The sequence below is a fragment of the Neoarius graeffei genome, chromosome 10, assembly GCF_027579695.1.
Source record: "Neoarius graeffei isolate fNeoGra1 chromosome 10, fNeoGra1.pri, whole genome shotgun sequence".
NCBI lineage: Eukaryota > Metazoa > Chordata > Actinopteri > Siluriformes > Ariidae > Neoarius > Neoarius graeffei.
Window position 1 is genome coordinate 74,556,193 of NC_083578.1, and position 22,263 is coordinate 74,578,455.

Here is a 22,263-nt window from a genome sequence, read left to right on the forward strand (position 1 = left end):
CTGTGTAAGCATTGAGAATACGCGGATACGCTGTGCTGAGCTCTAGCTGGCGTCGTCATTGGACAACGTCACTGTGACATCCACCTTCCTGATTCGCTGGCGTTGGTCATGTGACGCGACTGCTGAAAAACGGCGTGGACTTCCGTCTTGTATCACCTTTCATTAAAGAGTATAAAAGTATGAAAATACTGCAAATACTGATGCAAATACTGCCCATTGTGTAGTTATGATTGTCTTTAGGCTTGCCATCCTTCCACTTGCAAGTGGTAAGTGACGCGCATGCCCGATATGCACTGGGATCACACACACAGCGGCTCAGTCCCGAATCACTGCTCGTGCGCTTCACTCACGCGCTCTGTGAGCTGCGCAGGGCCGGAGTGCTAACCCTCCAGAGGGCACTCGCTGTTCAGGGCGGAGTGATTTGGAGCACAGGATGCCTGCGGAGCCGAGCGTATCCGTGTATTGGCATTGCTGTGTGCACGCGAATCGTTTTAAAAACGTTAATCTGATGATCCGCTGATACGGTCTAATATAAACCCCACCTAAATCAACTTTGCTCACTGCCCCCACCAATATGTGCACACTCACTAACCCCCACCCCCTCCCCTGACCATGTTGTTGATTGGCTGGAAGTGGTTTGTTATGTTTTAGTGCACAGCCTGTGCCCCTAGTGTTTGTTTGATGTGTACATGTTAGGACTAGGACTGTTTTGGCCTCTAGAGGCCGCTGTTATTTCCTTTTCATGTCGTGTTTATTTTGGCCTCTAGAGGCTGCCACTGTTCCTGTGTTTTGTGTTTGTGTTAATTGCCTAATTATCTTCACCTGTGTCCTTAATTAGTTTGTCTATTTATACCCCTGAGTTCAGTCCTCTTGTCACGGAGTCTTTGTGCTGTTATGTTTATCTCCAGTTTCCTTTGTACTGTGTTTTTTGATCTTCTTAGCTTTTGTATTTTTGCACTTTGCTTTTCTTTTGGATTTTACTCTTTGGTTTTTTTTTTGTCCTTTGTTTTGCCCTGTATATAGTGTATATAGTTTAAATAAACCTTTTGATTCTTTTTCTACTTCCGCCTCACGCCTCTGCATTTGAGTCATCCCCCTGGTGGCCTAGTGGGGGTTTGCTGGATTATCACACCAACGAACCAGGTTCGAATCCCAGCAAAACCCTAACAGAAAGACTCCGTCTGGTGACGGGGCCTACCCTCTCTCCCGGACTCCCTGGCCAAGGAATCTACATCCCGGTCTCCATCTCCTGGGGTGAGTCTGTCCACTCTTGTCAAGCTTTGATAGACTCAGGGGCGGCTGGGAACTTTATGGATATTCACTTCGCCCAAAGCATCAATATACCTACTGCACCTCTTGAAGTCCCTCTGTCTGTGTCTGCCCTCGATGGCCAAGCGTTAGGTGATGGAAGAGTCACCCAAGTTACTTCTCCAGTCTTCCTCCAGTCTCAAGGTCACAAGGAAGAAATATCCCTGCACCTGATTCCTTCACCTGAGTTCCCAGTTATTCTAGGCCTTCCTTGGCTTATTCGCCACAACCCTCGCATAGACTGGGTAACAAGCCAGGTTGTGGAATGGGGCCCTGCATGCCATGCCTCTTGTCTGCTCTCTAGCTCTCCTGTGTCTCCTGCCGAGCCCCCTGATCTCACCGAGTTATCTCAAGTTCCCACAGAGTACTGGGATCTCAAGGAAGTATTCAGCAAGAGCAGGGCCGCCGTTCTTCCTCCGCACCGGGCCTACGACTGTGCCATCGACTTGCTCCCTGGGACTACCCCTCCTCGTGGCAGACTGTTTTCCCTCTCTCAGCCAGAACGCAAGGCTATGGAGGAATACCTCAAAGACGCCCTGGTCTCTGGGTTTATTCGACCCTCCACTTCACCTGCTGGAGCCGGCTTCTTCTTTGTCGGCAAGAAGGATGGGGGGCTCCGACCATGTATTGATTACAGGGGCCTGAATAAGATCACTGTGCGCAACCGATATCCCCTTCCGCTGATGTCCACAGCTTTCGACCTGCTCCAAGGCGCCACCGTCTTCACCAAGTTGGACCTACGGAACGCATACCACCTCATCCGTATCCGACAGGGAGACGAGTGGAAGACTGCCTTTAACACCCCGTCTGGGCACTACGAATACCAGGTGATGCCCTTCGGACTCACCAACGCACCAGCTGTTTTTCAGGCCCTAATCAACGACGTCTTAAGGGACATGATTAACCTATACGTTTTTGTCTACCTCGACGACATCCTTATCTTTTCCAAGACCGTGCAGGAGCACCGCCACCATGTCCGCCAGGTTCTCCAGAGGCTGCTACAGAACAATCTGTTCGCCAAGGCCCAGAAATGCGAATTTCATGTTCCCGAGGTCTCCTTTCTGGGATTTATTGTACGGACAGGCCAACTCCAAATGGACCCTGCCAAGACCCTGGCCGTCCGGGATTGGCCTACTCCCAAGTCCGTTAAGGAGGTTCAGCGGTTCTTAGGATTCGCTAACTTCTACCGCAAGTTCATCAGGGACTTCAGTTCTGTGGCAGCACCCATGTCAGACCTCACCAAAGGGACAGGTGGATCTTATGGCTGGTCTCCTCAGGCAGAAAAGGCGTTCAAAGACCTCAAGGACCGCTTCTGCACGGCACCCATTCTGGTTCTCCCGGACACCTCCCAACCATTCATCGTGGAGGTGGACGCCTCGGACAGTGGTGTCGGCGCGGTGCTCTCTCAACGTTCGGAAGGAAAGCTGCACCCCTGCGCTTACTTCTCCCACCGCCTGAGTCCTGCTGAGTCCCGGTACGATGTGGGGGATCGAGAACTGCTAGCGGTCAAACTGGCCCTTGAGGAGTGGAGGCACTGGCTGGAGGGAGCACAACATCCATTCCTGGTTTGGACTGACCACAAGAACCTGGAGTACCTCCAGCAAGCCAAGAGACTGAACCCTCGACAGGCTAGGTGGGCCCTGTTTTTCAGTCGGTTTGACTTCACCCTCTCATACCGCCCCGGCTCCAAGAACACCAAACCTGACGCACTGTCCAGACTGTTCTCTGCCACTAACAGGGAGAATGAAGTCGGGCCTATTATCCCTGTGTCCCGGATTGTGGCCCCTGTCCGCTGGGGTATTGAGGAGGCTGTCCGACGAGCCCAACGCCAGGACCCCGGTCCTGGGACGGGGCCACCAGGCCTCTTGTACGTCCCACATCAAGCCCGGGCCAAGGTTCTCCAGTGGGGTCACTCTTCCCCTCTCACCGCCCACCCGGGAGCTCGGAGGACCCTGGACTTCCTGAAAAGACGCTTCTGGTGGCCTAACATGGAGAAGGAAGTAAGGTCATTTGTCCTGTCCTGTGAGGTTTGCACGAGAACCAAGAACCCACGACAGCGTCCCCAGGGTCTCCTGCATCCTCTGACCATTCCCCGGCGTCCCTGGTCCCACGTGGCAGTCGACTTTATCACGGGTCTCCCTGAGTCACAAGGTAACACGGTCATTTTGGTCTTAGTTGACAGATTCTCCAAGGCCTGCCGCTTCATACCACTGTGCAAACTCCCCTCTGCTCTTGAAACTGCGAAACTTTTGTTTAATCATGTCTTCCGAGTCTTTGGTCTTCCACAGGACATCGTCTCAGACCGAGGGCCCCAGTTCTCCTCCCGAGTGTGGCACGGGTTCTGCAAGGTCATCGGAGCCACTGCCAGCCTCTCCTCTGGGTTTCACCCACAGTCCAATGGTCAGACGGAGAGGCTCAACCAGGACCTGGAAACCACCCTGCGAGGCCTGGCTATGGATAACCCGACATCGTGGAGCACCTGGCTGCCATGGGCGGAGTACGCCCACAACACCCTGCAGTCATCGGCCACCAAGCTGTCGCCATTCCAGTGCCAATTCGGGTTCCAGCCACCTCTGTTCCCGGACCAGGAGGAGGACGCGGGGGTGCCCTCGGTCAACCAATATGTGAGACGGTGTCGCAAGACCTGGAGCAAGGTCAGGAAGACCCTCATACAGACCTCCAGAACCAACCAGACTCAGGCCAACCGCCATAGAAGACCTGCACACGCTTTCCGCCCTGGGCAGCGTGTTTGGCTGTCCACTAAGGACCTTCCACTGCGGGTGGAGAACCGCAAGCTTGCTCCTCGCTACTTTGGCCCCTTCAAGGTGGTGCGCAGGGTGAACCCTGTCTCCTACCGGCTCCAGTTGCCCCGGACTCTGAGGATCAACCCCACTTTCCATGTTTCCCTGTTACGGCCCGTACTGACGTCTACGTATGCCCCTGCCCCTAGGAACCCCCCACCCCCCCGCATCTTCCAGGGGCAGACTGTGTTCACTGTGAATCGCCTGCTTGACTCCCGCCGGGTCCGCGGCGGGTTGCAATATCTGGTGGACTGGGAGGGCTATGGTCCTGAGGAGCGCTGCTGGGTTCCTGCTCGGGATGTCCTTGATAAAGAACTATGTCGGGACTTCCATTCGGCCCATCCGGATCGCCCTGGGAACGTCAGGAGACGCTCCTAGAGGGGGGGGTCCTGTTAGGACTAGGACTGTTTTGGCCTCTAGAGGCCGCTGTTATTTCCTTTTCATGTCGTGTTTATTTTGGCCTCTAGAGGCTGCCACTGTTCCTATGTTTTGTGTTTGTGTTAATTGCCTAATTATCTTCACCTGTGTCCTTAATTAGTTTGTCTATTTATACCCCTGAGTTCAGTCCTCTTGTCACGGAGTCTTTGTGCTGTTATGTTTATCTCCAGTTTCCTTTGTACTGTGTTTTTTGATCTTCTTAGCTTTTGTATTTTTGCACTTTGCTTTTCTTTTGGATTTTACTCTTTGGTTTTTTTTTTGTCTTTTGTTTTGCCCTGTATATAGTGTATATAGTTTAAATAAACCTTTTGATTCTTTTTCTACTTCCGCCTCACGCCTCTGCATTTGAGTCATCCCCCTGGTGGCCTAGTGGGGGTTTGCTGGATTATCACACCAACGAACCAGGTTCGAATCCCAGCAAAACCCTAACAGTACAACCCCCTTGTTGCCTCCCAAGACAAGTTTGTTTGTTTGTTTCTTCTTCAAATTTTTCATGGGGCTGGCAGAAAACTGATCAAGGGGAGTTGCTCTACGGTTCGATACAAAAAAATGAAATTGTGTTAAAAACCATGCAAGAACTCATTTTCCACCTTTAATTTTGCTCTGAATGAAACTAATTGCTACTGATTTGTCTGTCTCCCACAGCAACATATGAAATTGCTCGCTCAAAGTTAGTGGAATATGAACAGAATACAGATGTATCAACCGAGCCTGATATGGGCAGGGGGAAGTGCAAAAGGAGGTGAAGCTATTTGAATTATAGAGAACAGTAGAATGAACAAATATATGATTAAGTAATAAATAATAAAAAATGTAATCACTTAAAAAAGTAACAAGGGGGAAAAGTGAGAACAACCATCACATTTTTGCACATATTCTGTTAAATCTTTTCATGGGACAGCACTAGAAATGAAACATACAACTTAAAGAAGGCAGTGTACAGCTTGTATAACAACAAAAATTTGTAGTCTTCTGAAAATCTCAACGTAATGTTAATGCTGAAACAGCTGGTGTAAGGTTTTATTATTTTTGGGATTAAATAATTGTAAGTATTTATTCTTGACCAAGAAGGCAGTAATTTATTTTGTGACAAAATTGTAAGGATTTATTCTGTTCAGTTAAAATGACCTTCTGTCTCAGCTAGACATTGTTTAAAAATTCCATTCAGAACATTCTGCTTATTTTGATATGAAATGTGTATTATTGATCAGAGATGTGTCTGGACGGCACCAAGGTCTGCAATGATGTCAGACACACCCACACCCACCCACAGCTGCATATCCAACGTGTATTTGGGATTAAAAGTTAGATTTAAAGCCATGATTTAAGTTAGTTTTATAGATTTATATTATCCTTATTGCTGCACAAAGTGTTAAGACTTTATGATTTTAATATTTTAGAGCTTTTTAAGATCCTTATTATTTTAGACTATTACATATAATATAACAGTGATTTTGAACTATTCCTGTGTAACTTGACCAAGTTACTGTGTGACCTTCTTCCAGTGGAGAAGACACTTTTAGACTAAACATGCTGAGTTGTTAAAAAAAAGCATCCGTTGATATATACAGGATATTTTGCTTAATGATTGATCCAAGGTTTCACTCATATTGATGAAATTATCAAATCAAATCAAGTTTATTTGTATAGCGCTTTTAACAATAAACATTGTCGCAAAGCAGCTTTACAGAATTTGAACGACTTAAAACATGAGCTAATTTTATCCCTAATCTATCCCCAATGAGCAAGCCTGTGGCGACGGTGGCAAGGAAAAACTCCCTCAGACGACATGAGGAAGAAACCTCGAGAGGAACCAGACTCAAAAGGGAACCCATCCTCATTTGGGCAACAACAGACAGCCTGACTATAATATTAACAGTTTTAACAGGTATAACCCTCAACTGTCCTCATGGGGCCGTCCTTCACAGGAGCGGTGCGATAAAACTCCGACCAGACATAGGGCACCAGGATGGATCAAGCAGGTCCGAGGGGCAGAAGAGGCCAGCATCTCAATCCCAGGATCAACATGTAACTCAGAGGGACAGATGAGGGGGGGGGGAAGAGAGAGAGAAAGAAAACACAGGTTGTTAGGTATGCCCTAAAAATGACAAGTATTAAATCTGTGTGGTAGGCTCGCAGAGACGAGAGTCTTTACATCAGGCATAACACACAACAATGGCAAGTTAATATGGTAAAAAATATCATGACCTGCTCTGGCTGGATGCTTGATTGGGTGATGGGAGCACACTCCTCAGCAATGATGAGATGCAGATGGGACCCTTAGGGCTGGCCAAGACAATTCAGTTACATTTCACCGGGTCTGGGACATGCGACAGAATGTCTGACGGCCGATTCCCTGCAGGCTACGATAGCCAGTCGAGGTCTCCACCCTCTCCACCAAAAGATTTCCTGTTGACTCCATGTAACTCAGAGGGACAGATTTGGGGTGGGGGGGAGGGAAAGAAAACACAGGTGGTTAGGTATGCCCAATGTCACCTGAATAAGTAGGAGCAGTATACATATTGCACCGAGTACAAGCAGGGACTCCGGCAACTAACTATGACAGCATAACTAAAAGGAGAGAGCCAGAAGGTAACACAGGCATGAGGGAGCCCCGGGACATAAAGCAGCCAGCCACTACACCGTCAACAAACTCGAGTGAGCAAGCGAGTGGGGACTGACAGCATCCATACATCCCAGTTTACCAAAACACTCTATGTCTGAGGACCCTCCAGATCTACTCCTTTACCTCATAAACACCATTAACAAAAGGCTTGACTAAACAGATATGTTTTCAGCCTAGACTTAAACGCTGAGACTGTGTCTGATTCCTGCACCTTTTGATCTAAGTAGGCGTGGCGGGTCATAGAGGAGCAGATGTGATTTTAAGATGTGATTTTAAGATGTGATCAATTAAGATGTGATTTGTTGACCTAGCCATATTCACACACACGCATTCACAGACACACCCACCCACAGCTGCATATCCACACAGATAACACCCACATATAATAACCCTCTGTATTCTTGTCTAATTGGGGGGACTTGTGAATAAAGATTGCGAACTACTTTGTGGGGTTCCTGTCTTTCTTCGCGACTCACCCCCAGAGCTCTGGGTGGCACAAGGGCATTGGTCTTGGGAAGTTGACCGTTCCAGCTGGGGGAACCTTTTCAATTTGGTGGCCCGTACGGGGAATACTTCCAATCAGGTAAGGGGTCTCTTTTAATTGATTAGTTAGGGGGGACTTCCGCCTGGTTGGTAGTATCAGAAAAAAAACCAGTTGTTTATTTTTTGGTTATCCTCGTGTAGAGGCACGGGAAGATTTTTGTTGTTTTTGGTTATCCTCGTAATTTGTTTACGGGAAGGTTATCCTCGTAATTGGTTTACGGGAAGATTTTTGTTTGGTTATCCTCGTAATTTGTTTACGGGAAGGTTATCCACGTAATTGGTTTACGGGAAGATTTTTGTCTGGTTATCCTTGTAATTTGTTTACGGGAAGGTTATCCTCGTGAATAAGCTGTCACGGGAAGAGCGCGCTTTATGAGTTAAACCCATAATAATTAATCTCGAGACCGTTTCCTTCGTGTCACCAATGGGAGGGGAAATTGTGTTAAGGTACCCAGACCCCGAGAAAAAACCCACGGGATTGGATGAATCGCTGTGGTTTAGCATTCTACACAAATTCTAGACAATTTGGCCGGCTCAGTTTTGATTTATCCTCGTTCAGGTATTTGCAATCTCTAGGAGCTGTGTAATGTATATTTTATTTTTTAATTGTTTCAGCATTTATATATGGCATTAATGGATATGCCCCAAAATAATAAAACAATAACCAACTTCCAAAATCCTTATTTCCCTTATAAAATCCTTATAAGATGCAAATTAAAATAATTTACCTAAAATTTGAATGATAATTAACAATGATATATCCCAGTTACTTTTTATTCAATATTAATAACAATAAACTTTAAGAATGAATACAAAGCTTCAATGTTTGACAAAAAAAAAAACACAAAGTGTAAATGTTATGTGCTCTTTTATCATCGTGGGAATTGATTATAGCTCTAAATAAATATTGAAGTTTTTTTTGTTAAAAAGAATCCGTATAACTTTATTTCTACGTCCGTATACTATGTTTATTGAATCAAATCCGTATAAAATACGGACATTCTGTATATTCATTATAATCTCAACGAAAGTTTCACTGAATCGATTATTTAGAACAAACTCGCATGCGTGTGAATCAATTTACTTGATTCTTGACTCAGAAACCACGGAAACCTTATTTGTATTCTTGTTTTCAAATTGTAAACAATAATTACACTTTCATGCTGCATGAAATTAAAGTATGAGCTTTCCTCAAACCATTAGGTGTGCATGAACTCAACAAATGCAGTCCATGCGTCAGTATCGATTCGCTTGATCGAGTCATTTTTATGACTCGTCTCGAAAAAGATCCGAATCGTTTGTGAATCTCATCACTGTTAGAAATCCTCTTCCCTTAACACAGAATGGAATCATCAGAGGAAAAATCTGCTTCTTAATCAATTAGTTTCAGCGTTTGGTGAGTAGATCATCTGTATTTTATATTCATTGTGTGTCGATAGTCCGAAACTTGTAACTGGAAAATCACGAGTGGTCCGCGAGCAGTCTACAAGACTATTCATGTGTTATAGTGTAGCTATTAATGCAGCTTCATGTCTAGATCTTATAAATGATGAATACGAAGTAGTTAAAACTAAGACAGAAGTATGTGACGGCAAAATTGTGATGTTATGTGTTAATAACATTAGAACTCCAGTTCCCATAATGCTTGGGAGCCAGGCATGCGCACTAGATAAAAGAGAAGCAGGAAATGTTTTGTATGCCTGGACACATACGCTACGTTCACACTGCAAGGCTTAATGCTCAATTCCGATTTTTTTGTGAGGTCGTTCACATTAACAAATATATGCGACTTGCATGTGATCCTCAGTATGAACGAAAAGCGACCTAAAAGTGTTCCGCATGCGCATTGCAGGATACGACGACGTCACACGCAGTGAGCATGTCTATTGTTTACGGAAGTAAAACCGCCCGGTTGCAGTATGACCCATCCAATCTAGCTTGAATATCTGTATCCCCCCAAATGGAAATCAGCTCCCTAACCTCTGCGTCCTTCCATTGAGAAGATTCAGAACCTTCACAGCCCGAAGCGTCCCTCGCATTGATGTCATGCGCAGGGGCGCAGATACGTTTTTTGAACTGGGGGGGGACAAAGCTGCCAGCAAACCAACCCCAACCCCGATATGCCTGTCAAACTTGTTGTGGGCTACCATAGCAACCAAGCTCGAGCTCGCAACCTGTGCAGTCTGCGCAGCTCAACCAACCGAATATCAGTCTTTGTTTTGTTTTATGTGAATTGTTGCAACTATGTATACACTGCCGTGCACCTCAATAAACCGAATGGTAATTAGTCTTTTGATTTTTCCGTGAGGTTTGCCTTATGCAAAGAAAGACAGCATAGACGTTTTTTCCTCCCTATAAGTGGGAGGGACCGAGCGAGGTGAATTTAAATCTCGTCCCATCCTCTATCTGCGCCCGTGATTATGCGCCATGCTGTTGTAACTTTTTTTGAGAGACCCGCCGCCTACTTCAGCGCAGAATAGTGACGTTTGTGGCTTGTTGATGACGTGTAAGTCGGATGAATGCGACCTGGCGGTTCAGACTAAAGTCGCATATGAAAAGAGCGGATAGGAATCGGAATTAGGACCACATATCCAAACGGGGGGCGGCACGGTGGTGTAGTGGTTAGCGCTGTCGCCTCACAGCAAGAAGGTCCTGGGTTCGAGCCCCGGGGCCGGCGAGGGCCTTTCTGTGTGGAGTTTGCATGTTCTCCCCGTGTCCGCGTGGGTTTCCTCCGGGTGCTCCGGTTTCCCCCACAGTCCAAAGACATGCAGGTTAGGTTAACTGGTGACTCTAAATTGACCGTAGGTGTGAGTGTGAATGGTTGTCTGTGTCTATGTGTCAGCCCTGTGATGACCTGGCGACTTGTCCAGGGTGTACCCCGCCTTTCGCCCGTAGTCAGCTGGGATAGGCTCCAGCTTGCCTGCGACCCTGTAGAACAGGATAAAGCGGCTAGAGATAATGAGATGAGATATCCAAACGGCCTGGGTCGGATTTGAAAAAATCGGATCTGTGTCGTTCATATTGTCAATAAAAGATCGGATACAGGTCACATATGGGCGAAAAGATCGGATTTGAGTCACTTCACCCTGCAGTGTGAACGTACTAGATGCCTCACCGCGTATTCCAGGACGTCCGCACAGGGCGGCTGTCTTACCACAGACAAGCTTTTCCACAGAATTTGTGGTAAACTGAGGTAAGACCATTGAGGTGCTTAAATGTTTATACTCTTATCTCGCTGAAATTTTGACGTATATACAAATGGTTTGATTTCTTAAAACACTATTAATGTGGTTTTAATTCTGGGTGCTTGAACATGCTAAAATCGTACCTTTTCTCTTCAAAAACGACTTACTGCAGCTTTTAGTCAAAGTTGTGTTTCATGCTAGGCTAGCTCGTAGCACCAAGTAATTTTACATGGAAGGTCATGAGATAATATTTTCAATAACTGAAGTTGCACTTGCACATGGTTTTCATTTTCGGGTTGGTTAATTAAAAACACTGGTTGTGTCCCTATTTTTTAAGCTTAGACTCCACCACATTGCCAAGATGACAACCCTTTCCTTCCAGAACAACAGCATGAGACAGAAGCACAACAAAGCAGTACTGTTTAAAGGGCATTAGCCAAATATACAGTATAAAAATTTTCAAGGAGTATGAAGACTTACGCAAGCACAGCACAGCGCTCACATTATGATTTACAGGAAATCTAAGTACTGACTTTGATGACAAGATGGTGTGTGTGTGTTTTAATTGTAGATGTTTATATCAGTATGTTTAGTTTTATTTTAACTGCACATTGGAGCCTAGTCAAATGAAATTTCAATCTTCTGTGCTAACATATATTGACTTTCACATGGTAATCAGCTTTGAATGTTCTTTTTGTAAATGTAAAGATATATTTTTATCCTTGGAAGTATAACCACATGTGATTTAATTAAATGCTTTTTTTGTCACAAACTACCGTGAGTCGCTGTCACCTACTGGGGCAGTGCATTTGTTATTATGCTATGATGTGAGTGCATTAGGTTTTTGAGTTGGATGAAGTATTTCTGAAGTTTCAGAAGTGAGTAAGCTGTTTATTTAACTTTAGCTTCCCCTACGGCCCTATCACATGTAAAAAGATTTTCACTAAAAATTGGAAATAAATTGTATGGTTATTTGTCCTAAGGCCGCAGTTATCCATAAGTATGCAGTGTTAGGCTTCTCACAGCATAGGAATTTCAGCATGTATTTTTTTAAAACATAAAATGATTATTCATCATTAATATCATAAATACATACTTCCGTTTTTTTTATGTAACAAACCAAACCGTTTAAATATCGATTGAAATTTGAGGAAGTTACGGTCATCTGAAAAGTACATATCGCTACCAACACAATGTAATGGGTAAGCCAGCTGTCTGAGGTAAGATGCAGCCCTGTACGCTTAGGTTTTTCACAAGGAGCACTTGTGCTCCTAAATGAAAAAAAATAGGAGCACAGAAAAAAATTTAGGAGCACTACGAATTTCTTAAATGCCATTTTTATTATTATTAAAACATCACTTTTTTACACTTACAGAATTAAATGGGGAAGATGTAATAAGTGTAACAATTCAATTCATTCAGACAAATCATTGACCCATAACCTCCCGCACCCTCACACACACACACAATGTCCCGTTCCCATATTTTGTAATCTGGCCGCCTGCTACGCTTTGCTGAGTCCATCCAGCGGTCCACAGCAGGGCTTGGATCAAAGTCTTCCAGAGATGGTCCCTCCAGGCTGATTCTCATGAGGTCCTCAGTTGTGCTCACTGCTAGGCAGCTTCGTTTGCTGTTCTTAATTCGGTTTTGTGCGGAGAAACCCCTCTCACACTGGGCAGCTGAAATGGGCAGCACCAGCATCATGTGCACCAACTCCAGTATGTTCTAGGGGGATCAAGATAGGCCTTACTTATCTCATCTATAACCATCAATAATAGGAGGGCACTGCAGCATATAAATGCTCAACAGTGTTTGCTTACCTTATAATCCTCTCTGTATGGCTCCTTGGTAAGCATGGTCTCCCACAGGCCACTGTAGTGCTTGTCTTTGAAGTGTTGACTGACCAAGATCTTCAGTCCCTGCCACTCATTCTGAACAGCTGCCAGGTCACACCCTGATCTATGGAGATTAGCAAATTAGCAAATACCAAAAACATAATTGATTGCATTATAGTACAGCAGTGCAAAATATATTCTTACCTGCTGAGAGGCTCTCTGAAATGCGCCACCAATTCTGCCACGTCTTCATCACCAAACGTCAGAAGGCTGGCATGGTCATCAGGCCATGTGTCATGGTTGAAGACTTTGAAGGCCTGTACTGGGGTCCTGACATCAGCCCCATCGTCCAAAAGCCCACCAAACCGGTCTTTCAGTTCAGACACGCAGATGTTGATGGCTGATTCCACATGCTTCTTCAGCTGGGGGTGGGTGAAGTCAGCAAGACCTGTGAGATTCCCCTTCAGTGATATTCCCTTTGAGCGAGACAATCACACACAAAATTTTTTTAAGACAGCATGTTTCCAAAATGTTAAAATCCAAAACCTACAGTACACTAATAATAATATAGTGACTGATTCAAACACCTCTGCAGCCATGGCCAGATGCAGGGACTGTAACCAATATGCTGAAGTGTAATGTAAGTTCTGCTCTAAACATATTTCCCTAAAATCCCAACAAACTCATCCTAGTAACACACCTGGAATCTACACTCATCTTCCTCTCCATGCTGAGCAAGCATGGCCTGGATCTTCTCGAGCATGCCTCCTGACTTTGCCCTGGACTTAAATGCTTCCAGTCTGGTCACAGTCTTCTTCAGCTCTGACGTTGCTTGGGGGAGGATCAGGTCTTTTCTCTGCAGGGTCAGGCTAAATGAAGACAGCTCCTCGAAGATGTCAGCGAGAAAATGGCAGAATACACAAAAAAGTGCACTCTCCATCCCTCTCTTTACCTATGTGGTAGTGAGTAGATCAATACAAGTAGGCCCTATGTATTCCTAGCCACTCCCTAATCTGCCAAGCATTAAAGTCTGAAATCAATTTTTTAGTTTCATGTACTGTCTAGGACTCACCTGCTTTGCCCGTCCTTGAATCTCCACTGATCCTGCAACAGCCAGGTGCTCCATGTGCTGCAGAACAATGGAGTACTGGCCATGGCCTGTGGCAAGGTCAGTATCTGTTCCATATCGCAGGAACACTTTGAGGGCTCTGTGGACATGAGGAATCCAGCGTGTCCCCTTGACGGTAGACTGTGTGCAGACCTTCACACCAAGCTCTTGCCCTAGTTGATGGAGCTCTCTCTTGGATTTTCCACTGAAGTGGTAGGTCTTCCACACGAGATGCAGGAGATCGTACACCTGGCACACCATTGGTTCCTTCTTCTGCAGGGTCAGGATTGCCAACTCTAGTCTGTGAAGGCAAAAATAGTTAAAAACAACCTTTTTCTTCCCCTCTGTGTTACAAAAGTAGCTTGTGTGTCTGTGTTGCTGACAAATGTGTGTGTGCATTCATTACATTATTATCATGCAGGAAAAGAGTCCCGGCAATGGAATAGATAGGTTTTTGTTAACTTCTTGAAGGATGATAGTGATGACCCTAGTTTAGTATACATTATATCTGCTACCACATAATCATAACCATATTTTTTCAGTTACAAACCTGTGTGGCATGCAGTGGATGGGGATAATATGCTCCCCTGCCTCTCTTTGGAGGAGAGCCATCACTCCTCCACGGTGGCCCATATTCACTGAGGCACCATCTGCCCCAAAGCTGATGAGCTTCGCCAACCACGACCCCCCATTGTCCGCAGGGTAAACTGCACTGAATGCAGCCTTGGTTGCATCCAGAACACCTTGAAGGACAACACAAAAACATGAAAAACAAACAAGAGATTGAGTGAATTATGCATTTATGAAACTGTACAAAAATGAAGGTTTCTTTCTAGCTGCTGGATTGACCACTTACCAATGGCATGGGAGTGTTCAAGAGCCTGTTGGCCAACCAGTAGAGTGACTGGTTTCCCACCCTCCACCAGACGCACATAGACAATCTCGCACTCAGTGCTTGATATGTAAGTGTCTCCATCGATGAGGACTGCAAGGTACTTTGCTGTTCTCAGTTGAGCAGTTAGGCTCTCTTTCAAGAGATCAGCAATTTGTCCAATCATTTCCGCACATCTGTATGAATAAGAATACTGTCGTAAAGTGCTTGTAGTTCATGCAGTCACATAACATGACTGACAATTTGTTCCAAACATTTGTTGCAGCCCTATCATTATACGAAGAATATTAAAATAAACTCTCAAAACTAACATTCAAAATTCTGCATGGTAATAATTCTTAATATAACTTCATAAAAAATACAAAAAATCGAATTAAACACACTGCTGACAACTTAATGCTGATACCTACTAGGGATGGGCAGTCAGAAAAGACACACAATAACCTACAAAATAAAACAGACTACCACTGCTGTGTGCACTTCACCCCGACTGGGCCCGTGGTGGTCATGGCCCAGAGTATCCCTAGCTGGCAACAATGTATAATGCCCGCTGTCAATGGTAACGGGAATTTTCACAGCAGAATCATGCCAGCGTATCACTTCGTAAGTAGAATAGTCAGCCTACACAAACTGTCTATCGTCATATCGTTAACATAGATGTGGCCAGTCCTTGCACGCAGGTGGGGGAAATTAAGTAGCCTACTAATGCGAACATCGTTTGAATTGAAAAAGTTGAAAACGATCATGACATTGCCTCGTAATTAAACTGAAGGCTGAAACGTCAAATAAAATTAATCATAAACTTTTAGTATATGTTTTCTCATGTTCACAAGTAGCCGTATTGTAAGGGGGATAACGTATAGTCCGTGGGCGACAATAGGAAAATATTTCTCTCCGGCGTCGGGATGCTGTTCGTCCTGACGGGAATTTTTTTTCCTATAGGCTAGTCGCCCTTGGACAATACATTATCCCTTACATAATAATGATCATTATAAAATACAATATTACCTCACGTGGTTGTCGTAAGTTGGGTTCACATCAATGCCATTCTTCTTGTGCAGGGTGATAAGTGGCCCAAATCTCACAAACGGCTCTTCCTCCTTGGCGATGAAGTAGGCAATGTTCATTTTGATCTTGAGCTGTCTCATTGCCTCCATCTCCGAAATCTTCACCTGTCTAACCAGGGCTGCGTCCACCGTCGAGCCTTTGTTCTGTCGAATTAAATAACCGTCTCTGCAGGCGATGTGCCGTTTAGATATGTTGTGTTTCGTGAGACTGTCTTTTTTAAAGTGCTGGTTTCCAGTCACAAATGCCGAATTCCCTGCTTGCTTCTGCCCTTTACAGTATTTGCAGTACATTAGCTCGTTTTCAAAAACTAGCCATGGAAAAAGCTTGATCCAGTCAGCCTGAAACTTGTAAACCTTACTGTTTACACCACTGCCGGTAGTAGCACTACTATCCCTCACTGTTGTCGTATCCATTTCTTCTCTCACAATATCCTCCTCTCCCTCCTCGGATCTCACACGAGTTCTTTGAAAATACGACGATATTTGATTTTGTAACATTTTTAGATTTACGATACTGACGCTGAGTGAACAAATGTAGCACTTTCCCCTGAGACGATGAAAAGGTTAGAACGTTGAGAGTCTTTGCTTTCCCGCCGCCAGGGCCGGTTCTGCCCTAATCTGGACCCGGGTGCAACATCGTGCAACCCCCCCCAAAAAAAAAAAAAACACACACACACTAGTCTAAATCAGGACAACCATCACATAACTATAAACATTTTACATCAACTATTTTAACTAAATGGGCTATAATAAATAAGCCTGCAGCCACGGTGGGCTGCCTTAAAAAGTAACCATTTGTCCTACCATAAAACTGTATACGTTGTGTCTTGGCTGTCGCAAATCTGGTGATGATGTCTTTGTAATCCACTTGTCTTGCAGTTTGGTTTTCGATTGACAATACAGCCAATGCAGACAGTCTTATTTTCTTTCCTTTTCTGAAAACCCGATTTGTGTCCAGACATTTTGTTCTGCTACCAACGAACTAACTCGTCAGGTCTCGTCTCTCGAGCCCGCGATGATTCCCGTGGGAAGGGCAACAATTGATAGATTTTTACAAACAGCCAATAGGGAGGTTGCAACGTTCAGGCTCTCCTTTGCTCAGAGACACTCAGTAATGCACTTATTCAGGAACAGAGAGAACTCTATTTTTTATTTTATCTTATTTTTTGGGGCCCCTCTCCACACCAGTCCCGGGTGCAAATGCTACCGTTGCTACCCCTCCAGAACCGGCCCTGCCCGCCGCTCAACAGAAATGCGAGGTGTCATCGCACGTCAAGACGTGTTCCAACAGTTCTGATTGGTAGGGTATGAAAACTAGAAATAAGACCACACTTTGTTTGTTATTATTTTAGGGGCAAAATGCGAATGAAATGGCTGAAATCGGTTCTCGCACGTGTGCTCCCATTCTGTTTTTCCTACTCGCACCAATCTATTTTTAGTCGCATATGCGAGTAAAATGGTCGCACTGTACAGCCTTGAGATGGCCGCCATGTGCGGACGTTCGACTTCATTGATGGGCAACGGGGACGAGGCATCTAGTCTTCTATGTATATCTATGCCTGGACATGCCGCTGTCCAGTGTAACGTGTAATAAAACACAAGTTTATTCAACACGCCTCATCTGTTCATCACCTAGAATAGAACAGATATGGAAAAAGTGTAATAAAAGGCATCAAATATATTTACCCTACTTGTGAATGGAAATGCCGAAAAGTTTAACAACGACCTAATGTTGAAGAAGAAGATCTAAAACATTTTAAAACTGATCGTGTAGTGGTATTTTTTATTAATCATATATAATTCTAACCTGGGAAACATGCAATTAGTTCAACAGCGAGCTAACCCGCTCTTTACTTCATTTTTGATATTTTTTGAATAATTGTCGTCCTACTATAAATATAATATTTTGAATAATTGTTCCGTAGCAATATGCTCTGTCTCCTTTCTCGGTCAACATAGAGATAAGGCTCCCAGACTGTTACAGATAGCAATAATATAAACAAACAACCATCCATGCAAGCATAGCAGACAAGGACACACAGATATCTGCAATGGGCAGCAAAAATCATTATTTTGGCACTTTCTCACACAATAATAGATTTAATAATTAATCTCTTTATATTACTAGGTAAATTTCATATACATAAAGTCAACATGTCCAAGACAACCAATTCTCATTCCCATTAATACTGTTAATTGAATTAAAAATGTATTTTGAGTCTCTGTCACATATCGAATCCAACAAAAGGTGCTTCTCAGCTATTCAATTTTATTCAAATTACATTCAGTGAAATTGTCATCTCAATTTGCCCTGTTTTATATCTCCTTTTCTTTCTTTAAACTTATTGCTCCTTATGAGGCTAAGCTTAAACATGTTCCTCCTAATTTCGAACTAGTGATATGAAATGTTCTGATTAACTGTTTGCTGAATTTTAAACCTCCATACTTTTGCCTTTAAAAACCACAGAGGATATGGAATGGATAGGCCTTTAATGTGTTTAGTTAACCATAATTTTTTCCAGCAAGAAACAGAGTTAACAAACATTTACTTGAAGAATGTTTTTGTTTGCAGTCTCTGGTTTATTTCGAGTCTCTGTGTCTCTCTCTGGCGGTGGTTACAGACAGTAAGCAGACATGTTTAATTTCAGTATATTCCCCATAAATTAATGTTTTATCAGCCTGACATTTTGCTGTATGGATTGTATATGATTTGGTAATATACTAATTTTTTTTAAAACCAAAAAAAAAAAAAATCACAAATTGTGATTTTACAATCAATAGATGTAGTATTTTTATTTTACTCGTGTAAAATTTAAACTGAGCCATGTTGGCTTTTTTTTTTAAAGAAAGCTAACTCCCGACAGGAAAAGGATAAATTTTCAATGTAGCATCTTGCATGGAGCTTTACTTGTACAATGGCGTGTAAATGCTTGTATAAATGGATGAGTTCACCGCAATCGCCAGCAAGGAACTTGTATGTTGTATGAGGGTTTAAGATATGTTGTCTATAAGAATTCTCAATTGTGTTGAGTAAGAAGAGTCTGTCTTTGATTCTGGATACTGTGCTTAATCAGTTTTTGGTTGCGTTTCATTGTAGTGTCTTGAACAAAGAATGAATGTCGGATGCTTTGGTGAAAAGCCAGTGAGTGTTTTACTAGGAAAGATGAAAAGCATGTGGAAAGAAAGGCAAAAGTGAATGTTGGATGGGGAAAAAAAAGTCACAAAAACAAGTTTGTATAAAAGACAAAGATGTGTTGATGTTTGAAGTCTGAAGTGAGCTTGTAAATCTGTTTATAAAGAGAACATAATTAAAGGGACAATAAAGATCTGTGTAAGATATGCATCTGAAAAAAAACCTTTTTGTCCTTCCAGTGGTGTTTGTAAATTGGAGACTTGGGTTTATCTTTATTTAACCATTAAGAAAAAACGTCATAAATTATCATGATTATGATACATTGGCTTGTATAAGTATTCATTGTCCTTGAACCTTTCCGCATTTTGTTGCACTGCAACCTGGAACTTAAATGGAATTGACATGAAACTACACAAAATATGATTCAATATTCATGTGCATCCTGTTTATGTTAAGCAGTACCCCTCTCTCTCTGGATTGATGTCATCCTACAGTGTCATCCTACCTAAACCTGATGGTACCTGGCGTTTTACGCAGGATTTATGTAAGATTAATGAATTGATCGTCCCTGTTGCACCCATTGTACCTGATGTTTCTCATCATTGCTGTTTTTCCGTTATTGATCTCTATATTAATCAATATAGATTAATATATTAATCTATTAATGATGCTCTGCCTTTTTCACGCACGGGGGAAACAGTACTTGGACACGTCAAGGTTTCATTAACTTTCCTGCTGTTTTTTTCAGCTGTAATTCAAATTCATAACGCACTCTGTGACCTCTCCCTCCCTCAGGACTCTGTGGTCTGTGTGTTCTGGTATCTGCTGAGTCACCAGAAATCTGCCAAAACACTTCCTTACGCCTGTTCCAACATCTGGCGCACAAGGGCTTTAAGGTTTCCAGGACCAAGCTGCAATATTGCATGGACACTTAAGTATTTGAACTTTTGAAGTTTTGAACTTTCTCAAGGCTGTCATTCTAGACACAAAACGCCCTGCAACTAAACATGCACTGAGGTCTTTTCTGGGTTTTATCAATTACTGCAGACAGTGGATCCCTGACTGCTCTTTATATGACAAGCTTCTCCGTTCTGCAATCTCTCAGCACAATCCACTGCAACATCCTTTGACCTGGACTGATGCTATGGTGGTCGCTTATCACTCCCTTAAAAGCACCCTTTGTTCCGCCCCTGGGGTTACCTGATCACTTCAAGCCCTTCCAGCTCTATGCCTGTGAACACCAAGGCACAGCCTCTGTGGAGCATGAGGGGGGGATGCGTCCGTCATTGTGCGGGGTTTTTATCCAAAACATTAGACACTGTTGCTCAAGGCTTACCTGCGTGTCTAAGGGCTGTCTCCGTATGTGCTTTGATGGTTTTAGATGCGGAAAAATTGGTTTTGTCTCACTCACTGATCTTGCACTCGTCACATCAAGTTAAACAGGTGTTGCAAAATTTACAGACCCATTAAATTAATTTATCAGTAATTTAATTGATAATTAAATTAACATATGACTGTTTATGCTCTGTTCTACTAACAGTCTCAAAATTCATGTCTTTTGATACTGTAGGTCACGCTCTCGCACGCCTCCTTAATTCTCGGGACGACGCTTGGGATGACATTGATATTGTCTGTCTAAAAATCATACATACTACTAGTATCAGGTCTGATCTCTCCTCCAGCCATCTAGGGATGGGGGAAGTACTCTTTGTTGATGGTTCTTGTTCTAAACCCTCAGACGGTGTATAATATTTATAATAACTCTGTGTGTTCACTGCCTGATATCGTGCGTGAGGCATACGCTCTTCCTTTCTCATTTGATTTTTGTCATCTTGATTGTGGACAAATTCTCTAAATGGGTAGAAGTTTTTCCCTGTTCTCGAGAGAACACGAAGGTAGTTACTCGTATTCTGGCAAAAGAAATAATACCTAGTTATAATAATAATAATAATAATAATACATTTTATTTATAAGCCTTTCAAGGTACCCAAGGACACTGAACACTAAAAAAGAAAAACAAACAAAAGCAGAACAATAAAATAAAACAATAAAATAATAAGAAATCAATAATTATTAGACGCCATAGACTCAGATAAAGGCAAGGCAAGTTTATTTATATAGCACATTTCATACACAGTGGCAGTTCAATGTGCTTTACAGAAGTAAAAGCAAAACAGTAAACAATAGAGAATAAAATTACATAAAATAAATGGGAAAAATATAATAAGAATTAAACAATAGTAGAAATAAAATAATAAAATGAAGTAGAAGTTCAAATAGGGGGAGAAAAAAACAGCAGAATAAAATAGAATAAAAGTTAAGTAAAATTTGAAACATGCAGAAACTGTAAAAGTACAGATTATAAAAACATGTATAGAAGACAATATTAATTATTTAACAGAAAGCATCTGAAAACAGCTTGGTCTTTAACCTAGATTTGAAGCTGCCAACAGCAGGAGCATTTTTAATGTCCTCTGGCAGTTGGTTCCATAGCTGCACTGCATAGTAGCTAAAAGCTGCTTCACCATACTTGGTTTTAACAACTGGTTTTAATAGTAAATTTTTTTTGTTGCGATCTGGTAGATCTGATTGGGTTAGGCCGCTGCAACATATCAGAGAGGTAATTGGGCCCTGTACCATTTAGAGATTTGTACACCAGCAGCAATGCTTTAAAGTCAATTCTGTAGCTTACTGGAAGCCAGTGAAGGGACCTTAGAATTGGGGTAATGTGCTCTGTTATTTTTGTTCGTGTGAGAACCCTAGCTGCTGCATTTTGCACCAGCTGAAGTCGTTTGATGGTCTTTTTTGGCAGGCCTGTGAAAAGGCCATTGCAGTAATCAACCCTACTAGAGATGAAGGCATGTATCAGTTTTTCCAGATCATTTTTTGACACAAGTCCTCTTAGTTTGGAAATGTTTTTTAGGTGATAGAATGCCGTTTTAGTGATTGCTTTCATGTGACTGTCAAAGTTTAGCTCGCTGTCAATGAAAACACCAAGATTTTTAACCATTTCTTTAGTTTTAATCCCTTTTGTGTCAAGAATACTGGTAATCCTGAGTCTTTCATCTTTTTTTCCAAATAGAATTACTTCTGTTTTATGAGTTCAGCTGAAGAAAATTTTGTGACATCCAGTTGTTGATTTGATCGATACACTGGTAGAGACATTCAAGGGGGGCATAATCATTAGGTGATGGAGCAAGATAAATTTGGGTGTCATCTGCATAGCAGTGATACAAAATTGAATTGTTATTGATAATTTGCCCAAGTGGGAGCATATAAAGGTTGAAAAGTAATGGTCCAAGAATCGACCCCTGGGGGACACCACAG

General features: G+C 43.1%; 2 protein-coding genes across 2 annotated transcripts; both read right to left on the minus strand.

Annotated features, from left to right (window-relative positions):
* Nucleotides 1-12,278: 12,278 nt before the first annotated feature.
* LOC132893553 (uncharacterized) lies at nucleotides 12,279-13,624 on the minus strand. Its single transcript, XM_060932745.1, has 4 exons — nucleotides 13,437-13,624; nucleotides 12,941-13,212; nucleotides 12,722-12,860; nucleotides 12,279-12,626 (listed from the first exon to the last, which is right to left on the minus strand). The coding sequence occupies exons 1-4, from the start codon at nucleotides 13,497-13,499 to the stop codon at nucleotides 12,279-12,281; spliced, it is 822 nt and encodes a 273-aa protein (XP_060788728.1). The 5' UTR covers nucleotides 13,500-13,624.
* Nucleotides 13,625-14,479: 855 nt separating this feature from the next.
* LOC132893554 (uncharacterized) lies at nucleotides 14,480-16,219 on the minus strand. The gene is made up of 3 exons (XM_060932746.1): nucleotides 15,745-16,219; nucleotides 14,738-14,912; nucleotides 14,480-14,587 (listed from the first exon to the last, which is right to left on the minus strand). Exons 1-3 carry the CDS (start codon nucleotides 16,215-16,217, stop codon nucleotides 14,480-14,482), a joined length of 756 nt encoding a protein of 251 aa, XP_060788729.1. The 5' UTR covers nucleotides 16,218-16,219.
* Between the last annotated feature and the right edge of the window lie 6,044 nt (nucleotides 16,220-22,263).